The sequence below is a fragment of the Dipodomys spectabilis genome, unplaced genomic scaffold (genome assembly GCF_019054845.1).
Source record: "Dipodomys spectabilis isolate Male_0828 unplaced genomic scaffold, ASM1905484v1 ptg000436l, whole genome shotgun sequence".
NCBI lineage: Eukaryota > Metazoa > Chordata > Mammalia > Rodentia > Heteromyidae > Dipodomys > Dipodomys spectabilis.
In genome coordinates, this window is record NW_024871113.1 from 3,320,640 (window position 1) to 3,345,395 (window position 24,756).

General features: G+C 36.4%; 1 protein-coding gene across 6 annotated transcripts in view; it reads left to right on the plus strand.

Moving 5' to 3' along the window:
- Positions 1 to 24,756, plus strand: part of Ptpn13 (protein tyrosine phosphatase non-receptor type 13) — a 199,445-nt gene that overhangs the window by 124,125 nt on the left and 50,564 nt on the right. For 4 of the 6 annotated variants that reach the window (XM_042668362.1, XM_042668363.1, XM_042668364.1 and 1 more), the window contains 7 exons: positions 4,050 to 4,212; positions 9,565 to 9,982; positions 10,132 to 10,226; positions 12,208 to 12,264; positions 20,963 to 21,052; positions 22,752 to 22,859; positions 23,013 to 23,144. In XM_042668362.1, coding sequence (XP_042524296.1) covers positions 4,050 to 4,212; positions 9,565 to 9,982; positions 10,132 to 10,226; positions 12,208 to 12,264; positions 20,963 to 21,052; positions 22,752 to 22,859; positions 23,013 to 23,144 — 1,063 coding nt within the window. The remainder of the gene's footprint in view (positions 1 to 4,049; positions 4,213 to 9,564; positions 9,983 to 10,131; positions 10,227 to 12,207; positions 12,265 to 20,962; positions 21,053 to 22,751; positions 22,860 to 23,012; positions 23,145 to 24,756) is intronic. The other 2 variants (XM_042668366.1, XM_042668368.1) reach the window with 1 other exon arrangement.

Genomic DNA, 24,756 nt, shown 5'->3' on the forward strand with positions numbered 1-24,756 from the left:
ACTTTTCACGTGGAGAAATTCTTCAAATAGTTTCAAGATAGATAATTATCTTAATCCCCATAAACCTTATCTAGCTCAAGAATAGTTTCCTCATAACAACTATTATGAGAATCTGAGAAGTTCAGAGATTTCCCAGATTTTATATATTAGTTCCATCACTTTCTGCAGTTTTATGCTTTAGTGTACAGTTTTATGCTTTAGTGATTGTAAGAAAGTCATATTAACAGCATATTTTTATTTTGGACATGAAGTATCTGAACATTAAAGTGCTACTATTGGCAAATCACAGATGGGAATCAAAAATACATTTATTCTAAGCACCAGTGACTTATGCCTATAAGCCTAGCTACTCAAAATCCCAAGATCTGCAGATCACAGTTTGAAGCCAGTTCAGGAACAAAAAAAAGTCCTTGAGACTTATCTCCGATTGATTACCAAAAATATGGAAATACAGCTGTGGCTTAAGTAGTAGAACACTAGCCTTTAGCTAAAAAAGCTAAAAACCGCACTTAAGCCCTGAGTTCAGTCCCCAGTATTGCACACACCCGCGCACACACACCCACATAGACAGACAGACAGACACATATTTATTTTCCAGATGGTATTCAGAGATTACTGATAGCTGTAATTCATATTTAGGCTCAAATACATTCTCATCAGAATGATATTTATGATAGGCTCTAGATTATGTTCAATCCAAGGACCTTTGAAATTATTTCTAGACCTAATGGTTGACTTATGTGAAACCCCAGAGGTACCATTAACATTACCAGATAATAGTTTGTTACTTCAGCAAAGCCCAGATTACTTTCATCTTTCCAAAGTTGTCAAGACAGGGAATTACTTGGGTTTAATTTCATTTTGGCCAGTGCAAATTCTGGCAGAGCAATTAGCTAAAGGTAACTTTAGATTAAGTTTTAATGTAAATCCAATTTGGGCCAGTTTTGGCAATAATCAAATAGCCATATAATATTCAGATCTGTCATTTGAAAAGCTATCGCACCAGTCCCTATATATGAGTGTGTGTGTGTGTGTGTGTGTGTATATATATATATATACACATTGACATATTTTAAGATCTGCAGTAATAGAGTAGAACACATTCCCAGGCATACTCTGCTTGTATTTAACCTCATTCATTTGTCCTGAAGTTCCTTCTCAAATACAGAGCTATTTAAAAAAACAACAACAAAAACAACTATTAACTTTTGGGAGATGGGAAAAGACTCACGGTTGCCCTTCTCATCTTTTAGAATGAGTCCCCCTCAGTACATTTCTTGTTCATTCCATCAGTTAACTCTCAGAGAAACAAATGTTGTTCTAGTTTGTTTCAATCTAGGATCTCTTTGTTCAATTTTTCCCCCTATAATATCACTTCTCATTATAATTCTGACTTGTAACCTGTCTTTGGTGAGGCTTTTGTTCTCTATCCTCCTTTGTTGCCTTTGAGAGTTTTATTATAGGTATTAATTGACTAAGGAGATTCTTCCTTCATATTAATGCTTCAATCAATAAAATTTATAGTTTGTAGAGTTCAGTGTGTTTGTGAATTACTTAACAATAGTTAACTGATATGTTCGTTAGGGAATAAAAGGTCCCCAACCATTTGAAGAGTTACTAGTTACACTAATAATAATCAAGATATTAGTTAGGTGCTACTATATCCTTAATACCTCTCTAATACATACTGGTTCCCAGTTTTAACAGAGAGAACAAGTTTAGTCCTAGAGATTTCATTGGCAACACACAAGCTAGAATTTAATAGTATTATTTTATTGCACTTTATTGTAATTTTTCTCTATATCTGTATTCTATATCTGGCAACGGTACTGGTTTCCTATTTATAATTATGTAATATGAACTTAGGTATTTTAAAAAAGTCAACTTAAAGAATATATGTAAGTCTGAATGCATGAAGCTAATAAGTTTAGGTAATACTCTGTTATTATATCTTTTTGTTTTTATGTTCAGTGCTGAGGATTGAGTCAAGGGCCTTGAACATGGTAGGCATGAGTTCTAAGACTAAGTTATATATCCAGCACTGTCATTACATCTTCTGTTATCCTATACAATTTGACATTATTGTGGCTATTTCTGAGTTCAAAATGAAGATATGAGATATGAAGTGGGGAGAATAATCTACACAGTAGGTGGAACTAGAGTAGAGCCTAACTAGATTTCAGTATTTCCTTAGAGGCATGACTGTTAGAACCTGGTATGTTGAATGTTTGTCTTTCAAAGTATGTGGACCCACTGCAAGCTTCATTGTGTGTGTCATACATTTTGAAATGAACTCTTACATAGTGATATAATATTTCAAAAAGCAGGAAGTGGCACCGTGGATCAAGTGGTAGAGAGCTAGCCTTGAGCTGAATAGCTCAGGGACAGAGCCCAGACCCAGAGTTCAAGCCCCACAACCGACCAAAAAAGAAAAAAGCAGACTTGCTATCTTCATACTTAATTTGAATTTGGAAAGAAAAGCCATTTTTTTTGCTTTTTTTAATTTTTTAAATGTTATTATAAAGGTGACCAAGGAATAACAGTTACATAAGTCAGGAAAAAACTACATTGTTACCCCTTCCCTGGCTCTCTCCCAGTTTTTCCCTCTCATCTTCACCCAAAAGTAAGAACTTAAAGCCATTTCTAAATATTAAAGCTATTCATCTCTCAATTCAACAATTATGTTGGTACCACCACTTCATTCTCACATTTTCTTCTTCTCTTCCTTTTTTTTTTTTTTAAAAACTATGATACCCTTAGTACATTGTTCAGGCTGGCTTCACACACCTGGGCTCAAGTGATCCTCCTACCTCAGTTTCCTGTATACTTGTTTGTAGATGTGCACTGCTCCTCTACACACTTGTACACGTTTTCCTTAGCTTTTTTTTTTTTTTTTTTTAATTTTTTTTATTTTGGTCTGGTAGTGGGGCCTGAACGCTATCCCTCAGCTCTTCAGCTCAAGGCTAGCGCTCTACCACTTGAGCCACAGTGCCACTTCTGGTATTTTTCTTTTTGCTTATGTGGTGCTGAGGAATTGAACCCAGGGCCTCAGGCATGCAAGGCAAGCGCTCTACCACTGAGCCACCTTCCCAGCCCTTTCCTTAGCTTCTTAAATCATCTATCTGAGCCGTCATGCCACTTAAATTCTACTTAGCTAAATCATAGCTCTTATTATTTTGCATTAATTTAAAAAGACAATTCTTGCCGAACTTCAGTTTCTTTACTAGGGGAATAAAACATTTTTTTCTTTATGTAAAAACATTTTTCTCTTTGTGTGTGTGTGTGTGTGTGTGTGTACACGTGTGTGTGTACGTGTGTATACACGTGCATGTGGGTGTGGGAGCCCCTGTGCACACACATGTTGAGCCATGGCTCCACTTACAGCTTTTTGCTGATTAATTGGAGTTAAGAGTCTTACAGATTTTCATCCTTGAGCTGGCTTCAAACTGGGAATCTCAGATCTCAGCCTCCTAAGTAATTAAGATTGCAGGCACCAGCTCTCATTCTTTTTTTAAACAATTTAAAGTGTTTATAACTATTACTATCAACTCAAACTGAATAATCTCATTAAATTGAACTATTTCCCTTGCTGGTGGTTAATTTAGATTACAATTTCTGAAAGTATAATTTTTTTTCTGAATTTGCTTATAAGAATACAGGATTGGGGCTGGGAATGTGGCTTGGTGGTAGAGTACTTGCCTTGCATGCCTGGTGCCCTTGTTTTGATTACTCAATACCACATAAACAGAAAAGGCCAGAAGCGGTGCTGTGGCTCAAGTTGTAAATGCTAGGCTTTAACAAAAGAAACTGAGGGAGAGTGCTTGGGCCCTGAGTTCAAGCCCCAGGACTCACAAAAAGAAAAAAAAAAAAAAAAGAAACAGGATTGTATTTTCTGTATTTGTATTAGTTCTAGGTGAAGGGACACTAATGTTTAATAATAAAAAATATAAATAATGTTTGTACTTATTATAGTTTAGAGTATTTGGCCATACAAAAAGTCATAGGTAAGCATCCTAATTATGATTATCTGATTATTATTATTATTATAGAAAAAGAAGATCACATTGCAAAATACATCAGATGAAATAAAGCATGCCTTTCAGACAGACAATGCTAAGGTATGCGAATACCTGCTGCATCTCTGTTCTTCCCAACATAAGTTCCAGCTACAGATGAGAGCAAGACAGAGCAACCAAGATGCCCAAGACCTTGGTAAGGAGAGGCATTATGGGTGACTCGGAGGCATATGCATGATTTTTGCTACAAAAAGATGTTTAAAGTGAAAAACTACAGGTCTACAAGACTAAATGTCTTCACTCAAGCCTGTAAAGACAGTTTGGAAATAAAAGGCTCTTCAGATGAGTGAAAGAACATGGAAAACAAGGGAAGAAATGAAATTATCCCTGATAAAAGTATCTCAGTCAGAATTGAAGTATTTAAAGCTTTCAGCCTTTATGTAAAGATTTAAAGTGATACAAAAATTATATTTTATAGTAAATTCACATAGACAATGCACTGAAATACGAGGTTAACAATGTATAGTACTAGTAACCTCATGCTTATGAATTCTTTACTCAAACTTCCTCACATCCTGATATTCTACCGAAAATACTATGCCTAGGGTCAAACAGGGGTGATGGAAATCTATGGATAAATGTTTCTTAATCTGTCAGAGTAAAATGATGACGACCATGTGTTTACTTAAAATGAAGAGCCGAGGAGCCTGTCTGAGACTTAGAAAATTACAAAGTTTGGAAATTGGATCTCTAGAATCTGCATTTTAATAGCTTTCTTCAGCAATTTTTATGCACACTAAAATATGATATGCAGAATTATAAAGTAATATTGTTTCCTCACTGTGCTAAAGATTTTAAATTCTCATATATTTTTAAAGTATAATATGAAAAATCAAACCCATTAGAGCTATCAGCACTCCTATTTGAACTAATACTTTATTCAATGCAAACTAGAGTTGAAGAATTAAAGATTATCTTTTTAAATGTGATAGAGTAAAAAGTATCAGAAAACAAAAATATTAAGCCAGATTTTTATCCTGAACAGTTAGAATACTAAAGAACAATACAGCACAGTCTCAGTGATTTATATCCAAAAAGACTAGAGACAAGAAGTGTTGGGGCTGGGAAGGTGCCTCAGTGGTAGAGCGCTTGCCTTGCATGCCTAAGGCCCTGGGTTCGATTCCCCAGCACCACATAAGCAAAAAGAAAAAAGCCGGAAGTGGCGCTATGGCTCAAGTGGTAGAGCGCTCGCCTTGAGCTGAAGAGCTGAGGGACAGCGCCCAAGCCCAGAGTTCAGGCCCCCCAACCGGACCCCAAAAAAAAGAAGTGTTTTGGAATTTGGAGTTTTCCAGATTTTTAGGAATCTTCACATCCATATAAGGAGATGTATTAGGAATGGAACCTAAATCGAAACACTATTTATACACCTTATATATATATGATCCTGAAAGTGTTTTTATGCAGTGTTTTAATGTACTTGTGTTTGGACTGTGACCATTATAAGAGGTCAGGTACTAAATTTTCTACTTGTTCATCATGTTAACTCAGCACTCAAAGAGCTTCTGGTTTTAGAATATTTTGGACTTCAGATTAGGAATATAGGTAGTTAAGAACATGTTACTTAAAGCTTTATACAAACTGCTTAAACTTTTTGCCTTAGGGTCTCATTTATAAAATGATTATCAAAATGATGATACCTATATCATGAAATTTTTGCAAAGAAGGAATAGATTCATACAAAGGTCTAGTAGCTGAATGTTGTAGTTTGTTCCTCTAATCCCAGCATATAGGAAGCAGAGACAGGAAAACTGCACATTCCAGTGCCAGCATGGCTATATAGAAAGTTTCAGGCTAGTTTGTGCCATATAGCAAGACTTTGTCTCATAAAACCAAAATTAGTTTTTAAAAAGTATCCAGTAGTCAAGGACTGGTGATCTAGCTTAGTGCTAAAAGGTTTGTCTAATGTATGTGTGAGTGCTAAGACTCATCCTCACAGGAAGAAAGAGAGGGAGAAGAGAAAAACAATGCCCAGAATAGTAAGAATTCAGTAAATGTTATTCTTATCACCATCATCGTTGTTTTACCACTTCTACATCCACTACTAGTTAGTAGTAGTGGTGCTCATATAATAGTTATAGTATCAGCACCAGTAGGAGTACTGTAGTATATACTACTGTATTACTACTACTATGATACTGTATACTACATATAACTACTATACTATATAACATATCATGTAGTAATTGTAGCAGTAGTAGGTGAATGGCTTTAGAAAAGTAACTGAATTTTTATAGTCACATTTTCTTCATCCTTGAAGAGGGAATGCTTTACATATCTTACAGACTAGTCCCTCAGATCAAAATAGCTATGTATCTTTGAACTCATTGTAAAATGAGTTCACACACACACATACACCCCACCCCCTTGGGTCCTAAGGCTTAAACAAGTGCTGTCCCTGAGCTCAAGACTAGTGCTCTACCACTTAAGCCACCTCCCTACTTCTTGCTTTTTCTGTGATTAATTGGAGATAAGAGTCTCAAGGACTTTCCTGCCCAGGCTGTCAGATCTCAGCCACCTGAGTAGCTAAGATTACATGCTTGAGCTACAACCAGTGCCCAACTTTGGTGAAAGAATTTAAAGATGATATTATCTAGATTTTTCCCATCATATGATAAACCTTAAAGTGTTTATTGTCCAACTTTAAACTGAATTAGAAGTAGCTACATACCTACTTAGTTGACTGTACTAAAGAAATGAACATTACTGGTGTACCCATAAGAGGTTAGACCAACAACTATATGCTTCTTCTTTAGCAGTATAGAATGTTGATGCTAGAAACAAAGTATAAATTGTACTGATAAGGAAACTTGTTCAAAGAAGACAGGGTCTCAACCTAACCTCATCGTAAGAAATTAAAGTAGGGTGGGACCCTGATCTCTTAATTCCAATTCCAGTATTTTCTGTTTGAAGAGTTTACAACTAATTCTGATGAAATGAAATTAAATACCACTTATTGAGCACTTACTATTTACAAGTAGTATAGTAGGATATCAGAATTAATTATCTTTAAAAGAACATGCAATTGAGTTGACATTATCAGGAAGAACAGAACCCTACAAAGGACAGGCTCCTTCTAATATTTTTCTATTCTCGTGCTTTATGTTGGGTGGATGTAAATAGAATTGAATTGCATAATCCCTGATATTCTCAAAAACAGATAAAAACTAACTGAACGGGCTACCCCTATAACTATCAGAGATTTTTCTTTTTCTTTATTTTACTTTATTTTTTTGTCAGTCCTGGTCTTGAACTCAGGGCCTGGTCACTGTCCCTGAGTTTCTTTTGCTTGAGGCTAGTACTGTACTACTTGAGCCACAGAGCTACTTCTGTTTTTTTTCTGTTTATATAGTACTAAGGAACCAAACCCAGGGCTTCATGCATGCTAGCAAGCATTCTACCACTAAGCCCTATTCCCAGTCCCAAAGATTTTTCTTAAAGATGAAGATTTCTGTTGGGTAGAAAGGCATTTCCTATAACTCAATCTGCTTTCTGTTTTTCTTCTGGTTTAAAGGTTGCTGTAAAAGTAAAGAAAAAAATAGTATTGTTAGCCTTAATTTTTTTAAAAAAAGCTCATATTTTACATTTAATAGGATTCTGGGAGCTTCTAAAAAGGATCTATGTTAAAGTCCTGTTTTAACTTAATTTCCATATATACTTTAGAGAAAGAACATTGAATTTTCCTGGTGAGAATAAGATATATTTACTGATGCATGAATATTAAAAATAAGTCTTCAATGTTTTCCTACATGTTGTCTGAGATGGAATAGTATTAATATTCCTAGGAATAAGAAGACAAGTCAATTAGAAACTAAAGATCTAAGTCAGTAATGATTTGTAGTTTTCATTTTTTAAAGTTGTGCCACCTATTTTAAATAGTGGCCAAGCTTTACTGTAAAGCTTTACACTATAGAGTATAACAGGGTTGCTGCTTTACACAGGGGACAGCTGGAGGGGTTTGTGATGTGGATTTGAAACTTTGTGCTCCTAGTCCTGTATTAGGTTGTGATGTAAGGCTTTTGTTAATGGCTTCAAATGATAAAATACTGCTATAACTTCAGTACCTATCAAATAGAATAGCCAAGGGCTTGTTATAAGTTTAGATACTAAAAGAAAGCTACAGGTGTATATTTAGTAGTAAAAATAAATTTAATCTGGCAAAACCCCCAGCTCACTGGTCATGTTAATTTGTAGATAGCAGAGCAGAGAGAACATTGGTACTCTCTTAGTGTCCCTTGGCTTTTGTGCATTAGTCAAATTATTGTGGAAAGGAGGGGCTAGCATAGGAGTGAAATAACCACCAAAAAGGGACAGCACCCAAGCCCTGAGTTCAAACCCCATGACCAAAAAAAGAAAAAAAAGATGCCTTAAAAGCTTTTTTTTTTTTAAAGAAATTTAACAGTACTCTATAGTATGTTTTCATAGTATACAATTGTAAAGTATACAAGTCAGTGAGATTTTATTAGTACATTCACAGAACAGTACACCATCACACAATCTATGTTCAGCCTTACAAAACATAATGACCACTGGGGTACCGATGGCTCACGCCTGTAATCCTAGCTACACAAGAGGCTGAGATCTGGAGACTGCAGTTGAAAGTCCCTGAGAATCTTATCTACAATTAACCACCGGAAGATGGACGTAGAACTGTAGCTCAAAAACCAGGAAATGGAGCTGGCTTAAAAGGTAGAGTGCGGGGCTGGGAAGGTGGCTCAGTGGTAGAGTGCTTGCCTTGCATGCATGAGGCCTTGGGTTCGATTCCTCAGCACCACATAAGCAGAAAAAGCCAGAATTGGTGCTGTGGCCCAAGTGGTAGGGTGCTAGCCTTGAGTTGATAGAGCTAAAGGACAGTACCCAGACCCAGAGTTCAGGCCCCATGACTGACAAAAAAAAAAAAGGTAGAGTGCTAGTCTTGAGCAAAAAGAGCTCAAAGACAGTGCCCAGGCCCTGAATTCAAGCCGTAGGACCAATGCACATGTGTGCACACACATGTACACACACACAGAGATCTCTTTCTCTGGGCAAAACACCTCTGCACTGCATCTTTTCCGGGCATGGTCAGCCCATCCAGGTTTCATCACTCCCTCTCCCCATTCTTGGTTTGCTAATATTTTAGCAAAGCCTCTACTAGGGTTGGAAATTATTCTTTTCAGTGTCATTCTCATTTCTAATTGAAAGTCATGAGTTCCAGTGATTTTCAATGGAAGCAGCAGTCCTAAATTGTGAATGCTATTGGATCCAAAGAGAATTAACAAATGAGGTGGAAGTGATGAGGGGCTGTTGTGTTGCTGAGCAAAAGCCAAAAAGGATAGAGAGATGGTATGAGAATCAGGATCTTCAAGCCACTTCAATTGGCCACATTTGAAATCTACTTTTGCTGGCAATCAAAATGGTTAAAAACTGCATGCTGTATTTTACTTACTAAAATAACTTTTCATGAAGGTACTGCAGTGTTTCCATCACATAAAGCAATCCTATTTCCTTATAGAGAGAGCTTCGTTTAGGAGCCTGAACCTCCAAGCAGAGTCTGTTAGAGGATTTAATATGGGACGCGCAATCAGCACTGGCAGTCTGGCCAGCAGCACCCTGAACAAACTGGCCGTTCGACCTTTGTCAGTTCAAGCTGAGATTCTGAAGAGGTTATCCTGCTCAGAGCTGTCGCTTTACCAGCCATTGCAAAACAGTTCAAAAGAGAAGAGTGACAAAGCTTCATGGGAGGAAAAGCCTAGAGGGATGAGTAAATCCTACCATGATCTAAGTCAGGCCTCTCTCTATCCTCATCGGAAAAATGTCATTGTTAACATGGATTCCTCCCCACAAACTGGTGTGGAGTTGGTGGGAAAACCTTTTCACCTGATGGCAAGATCTGATACAGAATCTTTGGCAGGAGTCACAAAACTTCCTAAGTAAGAGCATGCTCGATTAACCCAAACTACATGTTTGTAAATCCTACATTTCATACATTGTTTTTGTCTTCAACATTTTATTATTTTTTCCATATTCTTTTTACATTGACACTCCCCCCCCCCCCCCCACCTTCCTTTTCCCTCTTTAGTTCAAAGTCTGTTGCAAGTTTAAATAGAAGTCCTGAAAGGAGGAAACATGAATCAGACTCATCCATTGAAGACCCTGGTCAAGCATGTGTTGTAGGTCAGCATAAACAAGCTTACCTTCTTTTTCCCATACTTCATGCATAATTATAGTGAAGCAAACTGAATGCTATTCATTGCCAAGAATTTACTTTGGCTTCCGTGACCTAACCGCCAAAATTATGAATATGAACTTAAGATGCACCAAGTGGAATCAAAACTCGATTTAAAACAAAACTTGATGTATCTATTGCTTCATGGTACTGTTCCTTAGCTTCCTCTTGGTCACTGTACTCACGGCAGTCGAGCTGAGAGAAGCTAGAAAATCTTGTGCAGTGCTTTGAATTGTCTTCCACGGCTTTTCGTACAAGCCTGTGTGAGTGGCCTTCATAATGAATAATTTGTGAAGATGTATTTAGCCTGCTTTCAATTTAAAACAAAGGAATTGTCTAAAAATGTAGATAATATTATTAAATACGCTCTTCTTAATAGGTAGAAATTCTTAGTTGAGAATTTTGTGAGTTTCCACAGAAATCTTTTAGTTGATTATAAGGGGGCCTACCAAATGTAGCAGTTGTGTGTATATATGTGTACATATGTCTATGTGCACATACATACCTTATAGGTATATAATTTTTTGCCTCTTACATCTTAGGCTTCAAGAAAAATAGATATTTGAGCACAGAATATGAAGCAGCTACAAGAAAGAAAGGATACTCTCTGTCATTGTTTTATCAAATTCTACTACTTAACTTTCTCCTTAGAATCAAAATTTAGCCCTGATTACCCAAAAAGTTTTATTTTTCATTTTGTGATTGGATTTAGAGTTATATAAAGTAAATGAAGTCAGAAGGAAATTCTGTATTGTGAATGATAGATATTTTGGGGATCCAAAAGATAATTTTGGAAGCCAGGCACCAGTGGCTCACGCCTGTAATCCTACCTACTCAGGAGGCTGAGATCTGAGGATCGCGGTTCAAAGCCAACCCGGGCAGGAAAGTCCGTGAGACTCTTATCCCCAATAAACCACTCGAAAACCAGAAGTGGTGCTGCACTCAGCTTGAGCTGAAGAGCGCAGGGACAACGCTCAGGCCCAGAGTTCAAGCCCCATGGAAAAAAGAAAGAAAGAAAGAAAAAAGATAATTTGGAAAGCAATATTACTAACATAGGCTTCTGCAGCTTTCAGAGATTTAAATTAGCCAGTTAAAATATTAAATTATAAAAAAGGCAAGATTTCACCCTGTAGGTAATGCCACATTGTTAAAAATAGTATGAGACTAATCACTGTTTTAGAAAATAATTTTCAAAATATGATTATATAATGAGATCTCAGAATATAAGCTGTTTTCATTCAGAAGGCTTTGTCCTACATGAAAATATAGGAAATATTCTGTAGAAAAACAGATAGAATAAAACTTACCCATAAAAAGGAAATGTATTTTCTGCATTTGTCTATTGAAATTTCTTTTAACATTTGAACAAATGCATTTTAAGACTCGTTTTATTATAATACCAATTTGTAGCCAGGCGTTGGTAGCTCATATGTATAATCCTAGCTACTCAGAAGGCTAAGACCTGAGAATCATGACATCAAAGCCACCTAGGCAGGAAAGTTCCTGACACTCTTATCTCCAGTTAACTAACCCACCCCCTATCCCCACCAATAAAAAAAAAGAAAAGAAAAGAAAGCCAAATGTGGAGCTATGGCATTAACCTTGAACAAAAAAACTCAAGGACAATGCCCAGGCTCTGGGCCCTAAGTTCAAGCCCCAGGACAAGCACACACACATACACACACTCTAAGTATCTTTCATACTTGACATTTCAAAATATAACTGTCAGAAACAATACATTCATGTTTAAATTTATCCTGCAAAACAGGTTAATATTTATGCCCATTGTGGGAAGACCTATTTCTCTCAGTATACATAAAAGAAAATGCTATTGCCTTGAGGTTTATTGATTTTCATGAATTCATCAGAATTACTTCTGTAATATCTGATCATTTTATAAAATGTCTAATAATTTAATTTATATCACAGGAATGACTATGCATAGTTCTGGAAATTCTTCATCCCAAGTACTCTTAAAAGAAAATGGTAGGTCTTAAAAATGTTTTCCCCTCATTTCCATCATATCCTTTCTGTTTTCTGGTACCTTATATCATAGTATTACTTCATGTCAAGGATTTAGCTACATAGAATCAAAAGAGAGTTATATTTTCCCAAATCCTCATTGAGATCTGTAATTTAAGTTTGTGTTGTTGCTGGGCGCCGGTGGCTCACACCTGTAACCCTAGCTACTCAGGAGGTTGAGATCTGAGGACACCATTCAAAGCCAGCAAGGCAAGAAAGTCCATGAGATTCTTATCTCCAATTAAGCACCAGAAAACCCAAAGTGGTGCTGTGGCTCAAGTTGGTAGAGTGCTAGCCTTGAGCTGAAGAGCTGAGGGACAGCGCCTAGGCCCAGAGTTCAAGACCCACGACTGACAAAAGAGAAGTTTGTGTTGTTAAAGTAAATAATAGTATATCTGAGGTAAGGACTCTTTGGAAAGCTAAGATAGTAGTGGTATGAGAGATAATTCTGACTAAAAAAGTTTATCTGAGGCTGTTATTTTGAAGGGACACTTGAGGCGAATCTTAAAATGATGATTTTTCTCAAACAGAAGAGCAGAGATCAGCATTTTAGATAAAGGTATAGATGATTACAGTCATTCAGGACTCTGGGAAAAAGCAAGAGACTCTATAGAAGCACATTGGGTCAAAATAAAAATTCTGTATCCAACAGGAATCAGTTTTGAGACTTAACCTAAATATTATTGGGAAATTTTTAAGAACTTTAGATGCTGAAATTTATAGTTTAGAAAGAATCTAGAGTTAGATGAAAACCAGAACTATGCAGTGACTTGAGTCAGTAGATTCAGAATTTTTAGTATTTAGATTCCAAGAACTTTCATTTGTGTTGCCTTCTTTAACACTTGTATGGGTAGAAAAAAATAACTTACTGTTAGCCATATACCATTTTCCTCCCAAAATGCTTCAGTCTTTGAAAATTGAACTAACCGAAGTATGATGAAAAAGAAGCAAATATGGCAATCAAAATTAATGTACAACCAGATGTTGGTGGCTTATGCCTGAATCCTCCTGGCTACTCAGAAATTTGAGATCTTAGGGTTGTGGTTCAGAGCTAGCCCTGAGTTCAAGCCCCAGGACTGACACATGTACAAAAAATTGTTGATGTAGCTAAACTTGAAGTGAAAAATTCAGTTCTAATTCTCCTGATAGCAGAACAGAAGTTATGAGAGTAAATTTAACTATGGAGAATTGGTATTTTTATAGTTCAAAACTACCAAGCAGCAGAATCTCATATAAGTCTCATTCTTCAATAAAAATACTATTTCTTCAAGAAAGGGAAGTTTTTTTTTCTTGGAAGAATTATTCAGAATTAAAAATACATCCAGTATCGTAAATACACATAGCAAATGAAAAATGTGTTGTTTTTTATTTATTTCAATTTTTTATGTATGGTTCTTCAAAAAGCTGAAGATACATCATTAATGAAAAAAATTGAATGCATACATGGGCCTAAATTATAAAAACCCTGAAATGTTTTTTATTGATCAAACCTCTTACATAGACTGAACTTAAATCACCTGTATATCTAAAATAAGTTCACTGTTAACATGTCCATAATGATAGTAATTGTTGACTGACACTGAGTGCTTCCTGTATCCTAACACCTTTCCAAGCACTTTATATTACTTGACATTTAATCCGCATAACAGCTCTGTTTGATGGGTGATGAAGTATTTTCACAAATGTGAAAACAGAGCATAAAGGACTTTGGCTGTGCAGAAATTCACAGAGCTAGTGAACAGTGAAGTCCTGACTTGAATGCTGAGCTCTCACTCTAACCTGACATGCTAATGCCTAACCATTTATAGTATTCTGTTTCCCACCTTAACTTTTTAAAGAAACCGAATAAGAATCTATTTAAGGATGAAACTTTTCATGTGTTTTAACTTAGATTTTAATGGAAATAAATGTAAACTTAGATGAAATAGCCGACCAGCATGTACTGATTTAAATAGTTAAGGCTGTACAAGGTTCAGCTCCCCACTTAGGCCTTACAGAAGGGCTGGTCTGTCTTCCTGTGGAAGTGTACCTAGTGAGTTTTCAAACAAGTCTTTTCTCAGAATTTTTTACTCTGCCTAAGGAGTAAATTAGTACTCTGTTGAGAATCAAGTTTCCACATAGTAAAGCATGGTAGTCAGGCATGTCAAGTATTCCCAGCGAAGACAACATAAAGTCAGAAAGTTAAATTACTTGCCCACAAGTCAAACATGGGACTTATTTTCATTCTTCTTGTTTGACTAGGAGTATTAGATGACAGTTGTAAATTGGCATCACTTAATTCTGCATTATTTATCACTTAGAACCAAATGCTTCTCCAGAGGCTATGGACTGTAGAGATTTTTTAAAGAATGTAAAACTTGAAAGAGAAGTGAAGAAACTTACGAATCTTCTAAACACAGACATTCAGATAGAGATATTAAAAGGATTCCAGTCCCTTGGATATGATTAAAAAGAAAATCAGTCAACTCTTCCAAAAATCATAGTTCTTAAAATGATTTTTCATAAAAGAATACAAACAAAAAAGTAAAACTTACCAATGAGTTATGTAAGATGAGGGTTATTTTTTGTTTTTTTTGGGTCCCGTCGTGGGGCCTGAACTCTGGGCCTGGGCACTGTCCCTCAGCTCTTCAGCTCAAGGCTAGCACTCTACCACTTGAGCCACAGCGCCACTTCTGGCTTTTTTTTTTTTTTTTTAACTTAAGTGGTGCTGAGGAATCAAACCCAGGGCCTCAGGCATGCAAGGCAAGCGCTCTATCACTGAGCCACCTACCCAGCCCCTGTAAGATGAGTTTTTAATGTTCCTTGTTTTACTGTAATTGTTATATATTTAGAAAATAACTTTAATCTCCATTTATCATTCTGTTTGCTAAAGCATCCGGACCACAAAATTCATGCTCTTATTTTATGGAGTCAAGCACAGGACTGTTAACACTAAATTAAAAAGAAATTACTCCTAAGCCAGGTGCCAGTGGTTTACATCTGTAATCCTAAGCTACTCAGGAGGCTGAAATCTGAGGATTTCTATTTGAATCCAGCCTGGGCACGAAAGTCTTTGAGACTCTTAGCTCCATTTAACTACCAAGAGGCCAGAACTGGAACTGTGGCTCAAGTGGTAGAAATCAAGCTTTGAGCACAGAAGCTAAGGGACAATGCCCCAGATCCCACAAAAAAAAAAAAAAAAAAAAAAAAAAAGGTTATACTGATCCAGAGTCATATGGTACAAACAAATAGTTTCTAACATTAAAACTAATTATTGGCCAGGCGCCAGTGGCCCACGCCTGTAATCCTAGTTTCACAGGAGGCTGAGATCTGAGGATCTTGGTTCAAAATCAGCCCAGGCAGGAAAGTCCATGAAACTCTTATCTCCAATTAACCACCAGAAAACCAGAAGTGGCACTGTGGCTCAAGTGGTAGAGTGCTAGCCTTGAGTTGAAGAGCTCAGGGACAGTACCCAAGGCCCAGAGTTTAAGCCCCAGGACCAAAACAAAAAAACAAAATAAAACAAAAAACTAATTATTGGTCTGGATGGGGTATAACTCAAGTAGAAGACTGTTTGCTTAACAAGCATGAGGCCCTGAGTTCAATCTTTAGTACTGCCAAAAATACATAATAATTATAATAATAAAGTAAATAAGGGCTCATGGCTCCTGCCTGTAATTTTACTTCTCAGAAGGCTGAGATCCAATGATTGTCCTGGCATGAAAGTCCATGAGACTCTTATCTCCAGTTAACCCTCAGAAAATCGGAAGGGGAAGTGGTGCTGTAGCTCAAGTGGTAGAGCGCTCGCCTTGAGCTGAAGAGCTGAGGGACAGCACCCAGGCCCAGAGTTCAAGCCCCACGACTGACAAAAAAAAAAAGAAAATCGGAAGGGGAGCTGTAGCTGAAATTGTAGAGTACTAGCCTTGGGCAAAAAAGCTCAGGGACAGCACTCACACCCTGAGTTCAAGCCCCTCGACTAACCAAAAAAAAAAAAAAAATAACACTAAGCATTTCATTAATTCCAAGTAACAAAATAGACTAGTAAACCACTTTGTATAGTCATATATTGAGACCTATTGTCATTACAAATATTAATATTTTCTCCCACCAAAGTTTAACTTACCTTCAAAGTTAAAAATCATAGTTAAAAATAAAAGCCAAAGTTTACATAAAATACACAAATTAACAAGATATAATGAAAAGAGATACAGTTTATCCAAATCTTTTATTCTATGGATGATTTAAAGGAGCCCCAGAGATGTCATAGGGTTCCAATTGAATTAGCTAATAAATGCTGACACAGCAATAAAGCTATGAAATTAAGTTTGTTATATCATGACCCCCTTCTTACCTTCGGATAGGTAACATATTAAGTAGCAAGACAATATTTTTGATGCTGCTGTTCTAGCATCCTCAAGATTTGAACTAGGACTTTTCCCCAGAAAAGATTTTTCTAAAGTCTCTTCTGACAACTCTTTCAATGTCATAGAGCTACCTGATATTTACTAGGGTATATGCCAGTTCCAAAGAAAATTAATTTCTACTAAAAAAGAATAGAATGGCTGCTCATCTATAGGTTGATTTTTGTTGCATAGCCATCTCTATATTCCACTTAGTAAAGCTCTACCCTTCTTCCTTGAAGTCCTCTCCATTCTGCTTGGGCATGGTCAGATCCATTCTCTCACTAGGCAACTCAGTGGCCTCAGAGATATCCACCATCACTATTACTTCAACTATGCTAGGCAAGCACAGCATACAGACACATCAACTTCAGGAGAGATGAGCAATGGCAGAGTGGATAAACCTAGAATTTCTAGATTATACATCAGACCATCTTATTTCCCAGGGAAACTAGGAGGAATGGTACCAGAGGTATTACTAAGAACTAAAAATTGCAAGTTGAAATAATTTTTCACCTTAAAATATTTTAAAATGTGCTGTGATTATAGTATTAATCTGAAAGCATTATTTTAACATTTTCAAAATAAGTAGTCCTTGAATGTTCATGTGTGTCTTCATATAATAATAACTCAAATGTTTTGACACTTAAATTATCTAGCTGGCTCAAGGATTTAGAAACTGTTAGATCCCCACAGAATTCTACTAATACCTTCAAGTATAGAGATTGCAGTGTACTTTATTTATTTTATTTTATTTTATTTTATTTTATTTTATTTTTGGTCCGGTCGTGTGGCCTGAAGTCTGAGCCTCGGCGCTGTCCCTCAGCTCTTCAGCTCAAGACTAGCGCTCTACCACTTGAGCCACAGTGCCACTTCGGGCTTTTTTCTTTTTGCTTATGTGGTGCTGAGGAATCAAACCCAGGGCCTCAGACATGCAAGACAAGCACTCTACCACTGAGCCAACTTCCCAGCCCCTGCGATGTACTTTATATTTTAACATATTGTCTCCTCAATTTAAAAAAAATCTAATAAAATTCTGAACATTTGTTATGTAAAGATAATTGAAGATAATCAGTTAGCATGTCTCTAGTACTGCTCAGTATCATTCAACTACACTCAAATCTCCTTCATTCTGCCCTTGAGAGGGCAGAAAGAATGTCCCTATTAAAGGAGAATAGATGAGCAATATTTCCCTTTCTAATCAAATATTTATTCAGCTCCACCTGTTCAAGTCTTCTAAAGATATTACCCCAGAACACTTCTAACAATCTTGCCATCTCCCCATAGCAAATTTTACTTGATGTAATATAGCTATCTGTATGTTCTGCATAAAACAAAATCCTACTTTACTTCCCAGAGGAAGTACTTCCTCTACTTCTGCAGGAAGAAGCCTCTTACCTCTCTGAAAGACTGTCAGGACCTCTCTCCTAGGTCTGATGCATGCCTTTGTAGTGCAGCTATTTCATTCATAGTCCTAACAACATTCTGTTTAATACTAAAGTAAGATCTTTGTTTTCTCACATTTGCCATGCTAGCAGCTTTCATTTTGATTGTATTGTATTTCCCAAGAGTCTAGTGATAGGCTTTCACAGGAAAGTTGCCCGTTAAAGACAAGTACAACCGAATGAATGAATAAGTGAATAAATAAATAAATGAACAATGAAACCAGAGCAGAGAATTCTCAAATATAAAGAGCACTGTTATCTCTAGTTATTTTATTTCTCTTATGGGAAATAAAAATACTGTGTGTATATATATAAACACATGAGTACTTACTAGCCAGATAGATGAGCAATATAAATAACCCTGTCCTGTTAGTTAGCTCACATGTTGGAAATAAACATACAGAAAATGGCATTTTTATTTGAATGGTATTTATTTATGGCTTCTAATAGATATTCAACAGGACCACTAGGAATATTGATGAAATGCAGAAACACTCTGCAAATGAACTTAGCTTTCACAATAAATGAGAGAAGCTTCCATTTAAAACCCAGAAGTTGTCTCTTAAATTGGGAGAAGGAACACAATAAACCAGGAATAATTATTCCCCCAGCCTAGTTTCTCTTTCTCTTTTAAATTTTATTCTGTCTATAGAATTGGCTTTTCTGGGAAATAAATATGTTTGGACTTACCAAGTTCCTTAAAATAAGGAATTTCATCTGTCTCCAAATATCCTAATTTCTGAATGCTAAATGCTTAACTCTGAAATATGGGGACAGATGAGATGGAAATTCAAAGGAATATTACAATTACTTTACAAAGCACATTGCTTTTATCTGTTCTTTATTATTACTGCAACAAATGTGTTTGCTTAAACACTTTCCTGATTTAAATTCTTTTTAAATTATATTGGTATTATCTTTAACAAGATATTATATTATCTCTGGTATTGTCTTTAACAATAAGACAGTTTATAATTCAACATGTCAGTTTATATGAGTGCAAATATCATCCCTTGCATCATTCTCCCCCAACTCCATCCATCCCTTCAAGATTTTAATACTTAATGTGACTTCGCTCCTTATTTTATGATTTTTGTTCTGTGTTATTTTATACTTGTTCTAGCTGAAAACTAGAACTTCTTGTATTACAGAAGAATTGTGGATACTTAGGTGATATTAAATTGGGCATTAAATAATAGATGGACTTTGATTTAGGATTGCCTAACATGGAAGGCTCCTCACACATTAATGAAGTGATATTTTGATAATTCTACTAATTCAAATTTCTACTACTCTGGAACTAACAAGCTTATATTTAAACCATGCTTAAGATCTGAAGTTAGGGCTAAATTAATGTCTCAAGTGGTAGAGCTAACTCTTGGATAACAAGAGTTAGGCCCTGAGTTTAGTCCTCCATTATGGGAAAAAAGTGAGGAAGAAAATCCTAAGTTAATTCACCATTGAGAGGAAATGGTTTGTTATTGTTTTCTTAATGTAAAAGAATTTTATTTCTAGAATATGAAGTGGTACATTTACATCACTTGAGCATCATTGTATAACAAAATTACCAGTTTTTTAGAATAGCATGTTAATATAATTTTAAGTCTATGAATGGTTGTGTTTTGAGCATACAGAAATAAGATCCATGTACATAGTGATTTGTTTGAAAAATGTATATGAAAGTTTAAGGAAATTCTGTGTTAATGCCTTAGTGAAGCCATAACTCTACTTTCCAAACACTTTAATATGCTTATGAACTGTGTAGGGTTGAATTTTAAAATTCACTTTTAAAAAATAATGTCCTGGCCAGGCACTGATGGCACATGCCTGTAATCTTAGCTACTCAGGAGGCTGAAATCTGAGGATCACAGTTCAAAGCCAGCCCCAGTAGGAATGTCCACGAGACTCCTTGTCTCCAATTAACTACCAGAAAACTGGAAGTGGCTCTGTGGCTCAAGTGGTAGTGCGCTTGCCTTTAGTTGAAGAGCTCAGAAACGGTGCCGAGGCCCAGAGTTCAAGCCCCCCAACCACCACCACCAACAACAAAAAGTCCTGAGTGTTGAACTTAGTCACCATGACCACCTTCATACATAGACCAATTTGTGCTATCAAACTGTAATTGATGTTAAGAACTTGGTGGTGGTGAGGAACATTAAATACTTGAATTGCTAAGTCATAGTTAACCTGATTGTTCCAGTTAGTTAAGATATTTATGAATTACTAGTCTACTTTTAAAAACTAGATGGAAATTAGACAAAATAAGTTTATTTAGCCTAATTTATTTAACTCAGTATTGACTTTTGGCATTTTTCTGGGCTAGAGTAGCTGCCCCAATGTTGAGGAACTTGGACTTACTCCTCATCTGAAAAATGGTGGTAACAGCCTTTTGAGAATAGATCTGCTAGTCATTATTCATAAGATTTGAAAAACATAGATCCAGTTTTTTCTTATGGCTGTTTTACTCAAGCTTTTACTAGTTGTGTTTAACTATTATAAATTAAAATGTCACTATTACAGGAGAGTTCCTAATGTATTGAGGGAGTGATCAGAACACCTAAATTGAAGGTTCCAGCCATTTCTGTGCTGACTAACCCTGCTCACATCATTAATTCTCTTGAGACTTACTCATTTGTAACTAAAACATACTATGTCAAGAGGAATAATTTATAAGGAATATATGTGATAATATATGGTCATTATTTTGCAGTAAAAATAACAATAAAAATGTGGTATGTTTAAAGTGACTGAGCAATCTGTGAGCAATCTTGTCATCACAGACTGATAGTCTTAATGCCCAAACACGTTATGTTTATTTTTTTAATTATGAATTTCCAATAGATGTGCTACACAAAAGATGGAGCATTGTGTCTTCACCAGAAAGAGAGATCATGTTGGTGAACCTGAAAAAAGATGCAAAGTATGACTTAGGTGAGTCACCATGACATTCTTTTTTTTTTTTTCCGGTTCATCGTTTTATTAGTCTTGAACTACAATGATAATTTTTAAAAAGCAGTTCATTTCATAGTAGCACTCTGGTTGTCACACACACACACACACACACACACACACACACACTAACTGGTAGAGTATTCTGGATATTGAATTTCCCCTCATAATTTTGTATAATGCCTGTTCATAATCTGGAGTATTTTGAAAACTATGAATTAGAGATATTAGATATTAGAGATATTTGATGAACTCTTACAAATGTTGACTTTAAAAAATGAAGATTATACAAAAGCACAACAAATTTAACGCATCTTGAAGAAAATTAAATTGTAACTCAATAATCTACCTTTTCAAATATGACTAAGAAAAAAATTGCATTAGTAATGACTACATGTAAAAGAAATTATTAACTGAGTCAATTTGGAAGGAAAAGCTATACAGTATCATTGCACTCTACAAATGTGCAGCTTTCCAAAATGTGCCCATACTGAAAACACTCTTACACTGAGGTTTCCCAAGAGGTACAGCAAGGCTGCAGGGCATCTGGTCTGTACCAACAGCATGTGTCTTCAGTACAGGCCTTTACTGTGCCAGCCATGATGCTCTTGCAAAATCCATTAATATAAAAGAGTTTTAGGGCTAATAGTGAGACTATGATCGATGATGTGAAATCTAATCTATGTACACGTTGAGATTCATTTCATGGTCAAGAATTTGAACAAGTTGCTGGATGGATGGAAGGTGACCAGATTACAGTTTAGACCATACAGGTACATCATTCAAAGTGATCTAAAATGCACATGTTGATATATACTGGTTCTCAATCATGTTGCTCAAGAAGAAAACCATCATGCATGCATAGACCTTGTTTTCTTGGCCCCATGCCAGATTCTAGGAGCTTACATGCCAAAGAAAGCAAAAGGATCTTTGCCAACTGGTATTATGCCTATTAATACTAATATTAATACTTATATTACAGTAGTACAATCCTTACTATGAGGATTGACAGGGAAAAAATGCTATATATGTCTATAAATTGGTTGAGGGAGGTAATTTTCTCCTTCAATGTGGATGTCTGGATATTACTGGCTGATAACCCATATCTACTCCCCTGCCAATACCCTCAAGAAACACAGATCTGGAACTTGAGCAGGGGCCCCATGGCATAAGTCATCTTCAGCCTCTTTTGCTGGGCACACTGCCCAGCTTGGCTGAGGCTTCACTCCTGGCCACCGACACTTCCACCAGGAGCAGCCAGGAACTACATCTTCACAGGCACGGCTGCTCGATTCACTATCGTGCAATTCGTGAAATGAGAAATAGAAAATTTGGGCCTGTTCTTGGGCTTGAACTTGGGGCCTGGGCACTGTCCCTGGGCATTTAGCTCAAGGCCAACACTCTACCATTTGAGCCACAGCTCTATTTCCAGCTTTTTTTGGTGGTTAATAGGAGCTAAGAATCTCAAGGACTTCCCTGCCTGGGCTGGCTTCAAACCTTGGTCCTCAGATCTCAGCCTACTGAATAACTAGTATTACAGGCATGAGCCATCATTGCCAGGCTTCTATTCTTTATATTAGATATTAATCCTCACAACTTTGTTTCAAGAGGGCTAAGAATTAGTCAGCAGAAGCACTGGTATCATGAGGCTCTTTTTTTTTTTTAATGTTATATTTTACAGGATTTCAAATTATTGGTGGGGAGAAAATGGGAAGACTGGATCTGGGTGTGTTTGTCAGTTCAATTACCCCTGGAGGACCAGCTGACTTGGACGGATGCCTAAAGCCAGGTACTATACATTTTGGTCATTTCCTAAGCATGCCCTAATTCATGAATTGCACACAAGGCAAAAGTGGAACTTAGATCAAACAAAATTAAGGAAAGAATGTTATTTCTAAGATTTGTTATGAATTTCAGTGTTGTTGATTATCTCTTTTCCCAGGAGACCGTTTAATATCAGTGAATAGTGTGAGTCTTGAGGGCGTTAGCCACCATGCTGCAGTTGAAATTTTGCAAAATGCACCTGAAGATGTAACACTTGTTATCTCTCAGCCAAAAGAAAAAATATCCAAAGGTAATGTTATGAATATCTTTTAGCTATGTGTTCTTTTTCACTATTGCAAACACTTTAATATTGACCTAATAAATTATACTTAAGCTGCTCATTTCCTTTTCGGCAATTTAGTGTACACTTATTTTATTTTTATACATCAGTTCACATTTCTGTTTATCAGCTCCAAAACACTGTCTCATTCCTCTTGATAATAGATGTGAATTCATTTGGGCAAATATGATGTCACTTAACTGAATTAGTTGGTTTGTTCTGACTTAGTCCAAGGGGAATTAGAACTTGTTATCATTGTATAATTGATATGGTTCTATATTCGTTGTCTACAAAGTCCTGTTCAAACTTTGTATTTTATTAAAAGATTAAAAAACAAATTTTTTAAGTAAGACCATTTTGTCTCATAATCCCCACCCAGCACATGTGGAAAAAGTGAGATTATTATCAACTAGTAAAAAACTGGAAGTGGAGCTGTGGCTCAAGGGTTTATGGGGGATTATACATCAGACTGGAAAGAGCAGTCACATGAGAAAGATTTAAATACTGAGTTTGAGGCTGTGTTACTACTAGCTATATGAATCAAATCCTCTAGAGCCACAGTGTTGTTATTTAAATAGGCTTCAGTGGTCTCTGATCAATACAGAGTTGCTAAGAGGGTCATTGGTAGGACAGACAACACATACGGAAGCTAAAACTAAAGCAGAAGCCCAGGAGCCGTCCACCTGCAGCTAACATGCATTAGGAATCACATTGAGTCCAGGGTGAGACTATCCCCACCATTTGAGCAAAGCCTTCCAACTCATTACCTCACTGTGCTCAAAGTTCTAATGATGGAATGTTTTAGACTATGAATATTAAATGATATAATGAATATGAAGATGTAATACATGCTTGGTACATATTAAGTACTTTAAAATGTCATTAATAATTTTTGTTTTGGTTTGGTTTTTCTGTGGCCTTGCGGGGAAGGGCAGGTAGAACTCAGAGTCTGGACTCTGTCCCTGAGTTTTTTTTCCACACCCTCTACCCTTGAGCCACAGCTCCACTTACAGCTTTTTAGTAGTTGATGAGATCTCACTCTTTCCACATATGCTGGCTTTGAACCATTACCTTCAAATCTCAGCCTCTAGAGTAACTAGGATTACAGTCATGAGCCACCAACACCCAGCTTAATAGTGAAATTAGCTGAAATGAATCGGCAGACCTATGGCCACCTAATCTTTGATAAAGGAGCCAAAAAATAGGGTGGAAGAAAGACTGTCTCTTCAGTAAACTGTGCTAGCAAAATTGGTTAAACACCTGTAGAAAACTAAAGTTAGATTCTTATATCACCCTGCACCAGAATCAATTCCAAATGAATCAAAGACCTAGAGGTAAAAGCAGACACCCTGAGCGCATTACAGGAAGGAATAGGGGAAACTCTAGGTCAGAATTTTCTTAATACAGACCCTGAAGCACAACAAATCAAAGAAAAATTGGGCGAATGAGTTTGCACTAAACTGCAGAGCTTCTGCATGGCAAAGGACATAGCTAGCAAGATCAGTAGAAAGTCCACAGATTGGGAGAAAATCTTCACTAGCCATACAACGGACAAGGGCCTCATATCTAAAATATACTTAGA